The sequence below is a fragment of the Chiloscyllium plagiosum genome, chromosome 24 (genome assembly GCF_004010195.1).
Source record: "Chiloscyllium plagiosum isolate BGI_BamShark_2017 chromosome 24, ASM401019v2, whole genome shotgun sequence".
Lineage (NCBI taxonomy): Eukaryota > Metazoa > Chordata > Chondrichthyes > Orectolobiformes > Hemiscylliidae > Chiloscyllium > Chiloscyllium plagiosum.
In genome coordinates this window covers 36,878,051-36,885,758 of record NC_057733.1, presented here as the reverse complement: position 1 = coordinate 36,885,758, position 7,708 = coordinate 36,878,051, and the positions used below count along the sequence as shown (strand labels likewise).

At 39.8% G+C, this 7,708-nt stretch overlaps 1 protein-coding gene across 3 annotated transcripts in view; it reads left to right on the top strand.

The window, feature by feature from the left end:
- Positions 1 to 376: 376 nt before the first annotated feature.
- The window catches only part of anapc11 (APC11 anaphase promoting complex subunit 11 homolog (yeast)), a 48,630-nt gene continuing 41,298 nt past the window's right edge, over positions 377 to 7,708 (top strand). The window contains exons 1-3 of one of the 3 annotated variants that reach the window (XM_043714818.1): positions 377 to 774; positions 2,453 to 2,488; positions 3,942 to 3,974. In XM_043714818.1, the coding sequence (XP_043570753.1) occupies positions 666 to 774; positions 2,453 to 2,488; positions 3,942 to 3,974 (178 nt within the window). In that variant the 5' untranslated portion in view covers positions 377 to 665. Of the gene's footprint in view, positions 775 to 2,452; positions 2,744 to 3,941; positions 5,048 to 7,708 lie in introns of those variants that run through there. The other 2 variants (XM_043714816.1, XM_043714819.1) reach the window with 2 other exon arrangements.

Sequence of the window (7,708 nt, the reverse complement as noted above, 5' to 3'; positions counted from 1 at the left end):
ACTCGAGGTCACCTCTTCCTACTGCCCCCTCGACCATGACCCCACCCCCCATCACCAAACCATCATCTCCCAGACCATACCCTCATCACCTCAGGAGATCTCCCACCCATTAGCCAGACAGTACTTCATTGTCTTTATTCCTGATGAAGGGCTTTTGCCCGAAACGTCGATTTCGCTACTCCTTGGATGCTGCCTGAACTGCTGTGCTCTTCCAGCACCACTAATCCAGAATCTCTCCCAATGGATCAACTCTCTTCCTATTGATCTAATCCTTTAACACAAGAAACACAAACTCCCACTTCTCTGTTCAAACCCACCAATCAGAGGCGTCACGAGGAACAGCCAATCAGAACGAGGCGCTGATCGACCCAATCAAAGCGCCTGGAACGGACCTTCCAGACACGGGGAATCAAACCCAGAAACAAAATCGATGATAGAAAAATCCAAACTCTGAAACTTCCCTGTTGTTGTGCAGACCCCCATTTTAGGATTTTGTTCTTTTTTGGGGTTGATGGGGCGAATGAAATGTAATTCGAAAGATTGTGTTCCGTTCAGTGCTTATTGTGAAGGTAAAAACAGGCCAGACCTGATGAATGGAGCGTGATCCCGATCCCCCCACCCCCGGCTCGTGACCGCAGGTCTCGGCCTCGGCCTCAGCTGCCACAATGCGGGTCAAGGTTAAGCGATGGAACGCTATCGCTACCTGGTTCTGGGTGGCTAACGACGAGAATTGTGGCATCTGCCGCACGGCGTTTAACGGCTGCTGCCCGGACTGTGAGTACGGGGAATGATAGAGGAGAGTATGGAGGAAAGGAGGGGGAGGCTGAGCCTCCAAAATAGGAGATTGGAGATCCCCTAATCCCTCCCCAACACCTAACCCCTAAATCCTGTTTACGTTTTTCTGTTTAAATGCTGTGCATATAGTTGAACAGAAGCTAATCCAAGTTCATTTTCAAAATTAAGGTTTTGTCAGATTTAAACAAGATGCGTAATAATCCAAAATTTAATCTGTTATTATATGAAATAGGAACTACACTAAAGGTGTTTTCTGGTCAACAATTTATCCTTTCCGCTATAGTAATTATAAATGGGAAAGAGCTGTAATCTGGTTTAGAAGTGGCCATTTACAAAATGTAATAGAAGTAAGTTTCATTACACTGACTTTCCCGTTAATTGTTTCTCGTGGTGTATATTGAACTGGTACTGTGCTCCGTACTACACTGTTTTCACGCAATGCTGCACCTTAATCATTGCAAACTCCAGCAAGTACATGGGGGTAACCTTATCCTGACTTGGGATTGTAATTTTTTTTCACTGTTTGAACGCACTCGCTTAAGATATCTAGGTATATTTACATCACACCAGCTGCAGTTGATACTACTACAACGTGCATTTATATAGTACCTTTAATAATTGAATGTTTTGAGGTTCTTCAGAGACTTTATGACTTCGTGACTTCATGTCCCATCATTTTTCATAAAGAGCTATTAGATCAGATGGCAAAAAACATTGGTCAAAAGATAGATTTCTAAGGAGCATCATAGAGAAAGAGACCGATGTTTCCGGTGGGCATTTCAGATGTCAGGGCCTGGGCAGTTGAAGACATAGGTGGAGTAATTAAAATTGGGGTGCTTGAGGCCATAATTAAAGCAATATTTTGTAGGGCTGGTAGGGTGTAGATTATGGATTGAGTTGAAAGCAAGGTTGAAAATTTTAAATAAAAACCGAAAGGACATTGAATTCTATAAATTAGAAGCAAAAACAAAAGTTCTGGAAAAGCTCAGAACCCTTCCTGAAAATCTTAGTCACTGTTAGACTGAGCACTACTGTAAATCTCTGAGCACAGATGTGGGAAATGAACTGCAGTTAACGTGAGCTAACTCTGATGAAGAGTCATCTAGACTCGAAACGTTAGCTTGCTGTATCTCCATGGATGTTGTCTGACCTGCTGTGATCTCTAGCATTTGTTGCATTTACACAGTAACTAATCATTGTGCTCAGTTGTATCATCATTCCTAAAAGTTGCAAGATCATAGTTTGAACAGTGCTTAATATAAACCTGGGTGGAAAAATTATGACTGCTCTTATTGGCTGAACTGCAATAGCTGATAAAATAGAATATACATGGCTGGAATTTCTTTCTGAGCAATGGTAGATATTTAAAATCATGAAAATTAAATTTTAACCTCAGTAATATGAAAGCTGGTTTCATTTTATTGTTCATATTTTCTTACAGTTGAATTTGAACTCCGATATAAACTAAATCGAATTTAAATTTTAGTTAAAACATTTTTGGGCTGCAGCTGCCAAAACAAAGTTATTTTGCATCTTTTGATTCAAATGTTGCTTTCGTAATGGGCATAGACATTTTAATTATTCATGAACTAGTAGCATAACGGAAAAGGGCTGGGAAACATTGCATGAACTGATTATAGAAATGTTTGTGTTTCAGGTAAAGTTCCAGGAGATGACTGCCCATTGGTGTGGGGTCAGTGCTCTCATTGTTTTCATATGCACTGTATCTTGAAATGGCTGAACTCCCAGCAGGTGCAGCAGCATTGTCCTATGTGTCGACAAGAATGGAAATTTAAGGAGTGATAAGCAACTGGACAATTTGAGCCTGTGGATTCCGCACTCAATCAGATTTTGTACATTTTTCATTATGTTGCAACAATGATGCAACAACAAAAAAAGTTAAACAGGCCATTAAAGAAATTCCTGTCAATGGAATATTTTGCTTTTAGTAAGTATGAAAGGAGTTTGATCTACACAAAACAGTTGCACTGTCAAGTGAGCAGACAGATACTATTTAACTTATTGGACTGCTAATAGACTCAAACGTTTTCATAAACATTGCGATGTATTGTTTATTTCTCAAGTTAAGACTGTGCTAATCAATGGAGATCCATTTTTTGTAATTTTGAAGCTATGTAGTTCTTTTTTGCACCTGCTTAAAAAAAAGTAAGGAAACTGTTCCAATACAACTTTGGCACTATATTTTATCGGAGAAATGATTTATTTTTCTAATTTAAAAATAAATTGATTTGGACTATCTTTATTGGATATGCTAAAACAAAGGACAGATGTATTTAGTTATGAAGTTATTACATTTCTACTGAATTTTGCAGCTTAGAACAAAGCTATTCCAACTCTACGATATGTTCCATCCCCTTTTTTTGGAGGGGAGACTGCAATTGCAGTGGCAACATGCCTGTTGTTGACAGGTAATATATTAACCAATTAATGAGTTACTTATCAGGCATTTGTGAGCAGATTATGATCTTGTCAGCATCATGCAGGATCCTGCTATGCCTGGCAGTAGGAAGTTGAGCCTTTGTTACAAGCGATTCAGAGTAAAGTAATAGCGGAAAACCATCTTATCTCAGCTTTGCTGTTGACTGTGGAATTTGTGGAGATGAATGTTTCTGACTTCCATGATCCTTGTGATGTATACGCAAGATCCCTGATTGTTGATTGTGGCTGCAGTGCTTTCCTGTCCCCTTTGCACCTTGGGCCTCAGCCACACTCCCACTGGTTACAGAGTTAGGGTTGCTGGGCTCCTTCACACTGAGACATACTTTCAGTCCTTTTTTTTAATGATGGAGCAAGAACCGTTTTAACTTGAGTTGATGACCTGAGCAGCTGAAAACCAAATATAATTTCACAGTATGATAATGATCTCCCACTTTTAAGATACAAAATTTGTAACTAGGTTTGACCTCACTTAGTTTTCATGTTTTCCCCGCATGGTATTGATCATGTCAGGTTTTATCTTCTTTTATTGAACTTCATTAGTTAGTTTCTGATTCAAGAGAAAGTAGATTCAAGATAAATAATTTTTCTGGGATTTGCTTTAACCTGGAATTATTGATCATGGGCATAGTTTATAGTTTATCAATTATTTTAGTTCTAACAAATTGTTTGTATCCATCAAATTTCAGACCAAAAGACACGATATCCATATCTATCATTAGGTAAGAATGTTTTTAATTTAGTGACATTCAGTGACCCTTTAGCACTCTCAGTTATTCCATGTACTATTTTAACCCCATTCAGAAATTTCAGTGATGACAGGAACTTTGTATCTGAATTCTAAATTGACTTAGCCCCAACTATTCTCAGCTGCTTCAAAAATGAGCTTCCCTCCATCTTAAAGTCAGAAGTGCAGATGTTCAGCCCTATTTGACTCTTCAAGATACTAAAATTGTGTATGTTCAAATGCAGGTTTGAGTTGACATGGGGAAAGTAACCTTTGTGGATGCAAAAGTGACAGGCAGTAACAGTCTCCAACAAGATTGAAAGTTTTGGTTCAAAATTATTTAAATTGGAAAAACTAAATACAATAGAAAAATATTTTGAATTAGCATCTTGTGGTCTCTTAGGATCAATATAAACCTGAAAAATAGTGTGAAATTAAGTCCTAAAACAATTCATGCTGTACTGAAATACCTTAGTTTTATTTTTCTCACCAGTTTTCATTCCACCTCACTTAGTCATAGAGTCAAAATATAATTTCTTTATTTTAGTATCTTCATAGTTTTGACTATAATTTTAGACTATAATGCTAATCAGGTTGAGCATTTGTATGCAGAATGTAACTCATCCTTTTATTTGAAACATTTGCAGGTATAAATGGTGCTGAGAAAATATGAAACTTTAAATAATATTTCAGGCAACATGTGGTGCAACAATAAGCTGGCAGTATTTCCTTTTGCTGGGGTACACTTTGGTCAAGTATAAATGCTTAATCAGGACAACATTTTCTCAATTTGCAATTTTTTTTCAAATATATGCTAATCTCAGCAAGTGTAATTATTGAAAGTAATTTTCCATAGCGTTTTGAAATTATTACATTTAACCATCCCGTTGGAATAGGAAATCAATATTTTGTTCATGCTGATCTTACCATTAGTACTTGAATGCTTGTGTTCCTTCTGCTTAATGTTCAGCCATTTGATTGTTGAGGTATGGCAATACTTCCTCAATTGAATTCTACAGATCAATTAGTGTTTGTGATGTGCAGTTATTAAAATCTTTACTAAAGAAATCATCGGGTTTGTCTGCTGGATCTGCTTAAAAAAACCTGGTTGAGCTTCATGTTGCAGTCCATCTATGGGATCATGTGAGTCGGCTTGTATTTGTCCAAGTATGTTGTCTGCAGCTGCATTAGTTCCAAAATTTGTTTCCTGTCCGGTTTCGGAGCATCTCCTTGTGGCTGAAGACAAACTTTGAGTGAATGATCCAAATGTCATCAAGTCATACAGCACAGAAATAAGCCCTTTGGCCAAACCTGTCCATGTCATCCAAGTTTCCTGAACTAAACTAGTCCCATTTTCCTACTTTGGCCTATATCTCTCTAAACCTTTCCGATTCATTTACCTGTCCAAATGTCTTTTAAGTGTTATAATTGTACCTGTCTCTACCATATCCTCTGGCAGCTCGTTCTATGTACCCACCACCCTCTGAGTAAAATTGTTGCCCCTCGCCCTTTTAAATCTTTTTTTCTCTAACCTAAACCTGTGCCATCAAGTTTTGGACTTCCCTACCTTAGAGAAATGATCATGGTATTTACCTTACTGATGCCCTTCATTGTTTTATAAACCTCTATAAAGTCACTCCTCAGCCTCCAACACTCCAGGGAAAAAGGTCCCAGCCTATCGTGCCTCACCATATAACCCAAACCTCCCAGTCTCGTTAACATTCTGTAATATTTTTTGGGAGAAAGTGAGGACTGCAGATGGTGGAGACTAGAGTTGAAGTGTGGTGTTGGAAAAGCGCAGCAGGCTAGGCAGCATTCGAGGAGCAGGAGAATCAACTTTTCGGGCATAAGCCCTTCAGGAATGGTCAAGAGGGCGGTGCTGAATCCGGGGGTTGGGACGAAGATAAGGTGGGGGGAGGGGAAATGAGGAAGCTGGAGAAATCTACATTCATCCCATGTGGCTCCTCACCCTCACATCTTTCCACCTATTGTATTCCCAGCACCCCTCTTCTCCCCCTCTTTCCCCCCCTCACCTTTTATCTCAGCCCACTTGACACACCAGCCTCATTCCTGAAGACGGGCTCATGCCTGGAGCGTTGATTCTCCTGCTACTCAGATGCTGCCTGGCCTGCTGCGCTTTTCCAGCATCACACTCTCTGTAATATTTTTTGCACCTGTGGCATCCTTCCTATTATCAGGGTGACCAGAATTGTACACAGTACTTACCAATGTCTTCTACAGCTTTAACTTGACATCTGTACTCAGTGTTGTGACTGATGAAAGTCAGTATGCCAAATGCCTTCTTAGCTGCCCTATCTGTAATGCCACTTTGAAGGAATTATATACCTGTACCCCTAGGACGCTGTTCAGTCGCACACCCCTAGCTTGTCTTGCCAAAATGCAACACCTTGCATTTATGCGAATTAAATGCCATCTGCCATTCCTCAGTCTACTGATCCAGTTGATCAAAATTCCATTGTACTCATAGATAACCTTCTTCACAGTCCACTCTACCACCAATTTTGTGTAAACTGCAAGCTTTCTAATTATGCCTCCTATATTCTCATCCAAATTGTTTACATAAATGATGAACAACAGTGGACACAGCACTGATCCTAGTGGCACACTGTTCGTCATAGCACTGAAGAAATCATAAAGAATAAGAAAATGGCAGAAATGTTGATCAAAGTTTTGTTTTTCTTTGAGTAGGATAGATCAAGGGGAATCAATAGAAGTGTATTTGTAGATTTCTAGAAAGCATTTGCTACAGTGCCATACAAAAGAACTTATGGAGTTGAAAGATTGATTAACAGGAAGCAGAGAAGAAAGATTAACATTACACTTAAGTTGGCAGACTAAGTGCTGGAGAGATCACAGAGATCAGTGCTGGGGACTTTGCTCTCAATAATATTAATGACTTGGCCAAACGTTCTGAGAATAATATATTTAATATTTCTGATGACGCAAAATCAGGCAGGCATGTAAACTGCAACAAAATGATTCCAAAGATCAGGTTAGTCAGGTGGTAAACAAAACAGCTAAAAAAAATAACATGGGGATGTGCTCAGGTATTCATTTTGGTTCTAAGGTTAGGGATGGTGCATTCAGGTGTAAATTATTTTCTAATGGTGTGAGAAGTAATAATTACTAATGATTCTACAAGTGCTGCAGTGTCATTCCTTCATATATGCTAGAATTTCTTTTAGTAAACCTTCTTAAAAGACATAAGAACAAAAGGGTAACTAGGGTGCATATAGGGCCCCTGAAAGATCAGCAAGGCTGCCTTTGTGTGGAGCTGCAGGAGATGGGGGAGATACTAAACAAGTATTTTGCGTCAGTATTTACTGTGAAAAAGGACATGGAAGATATAGAATGTAGGGAAATAGATGGTGACATCTTGACAAATGTCCATATTACAGAGGAGCGGCACGGTGGCACAGTGGTTAGCACTGCTGCCTCGCAGCGCCAGAGATCCGGGTTCAATTCCCGCCTCAGGCGACTGACTGTGTGGAGTTTGCACGTTCTCCCCGTGTCTGCGTGGGTTTCCTCCGGGTTTCCTCCGGGTGCTCCGGTTTCCTCCCACAGTCCAAAGATGTGCAGGTCAGGTGAATTGGCCATGCTAAATTGCCCGTAGTGTTGGGTAAGGGGTAAATGTAGGGGTATGGGTGGGTTACGCTTCGGCGGGTCGGTGTGGACTTGTTGGGCCGAAGGGCCTGTTTCCACACTGTA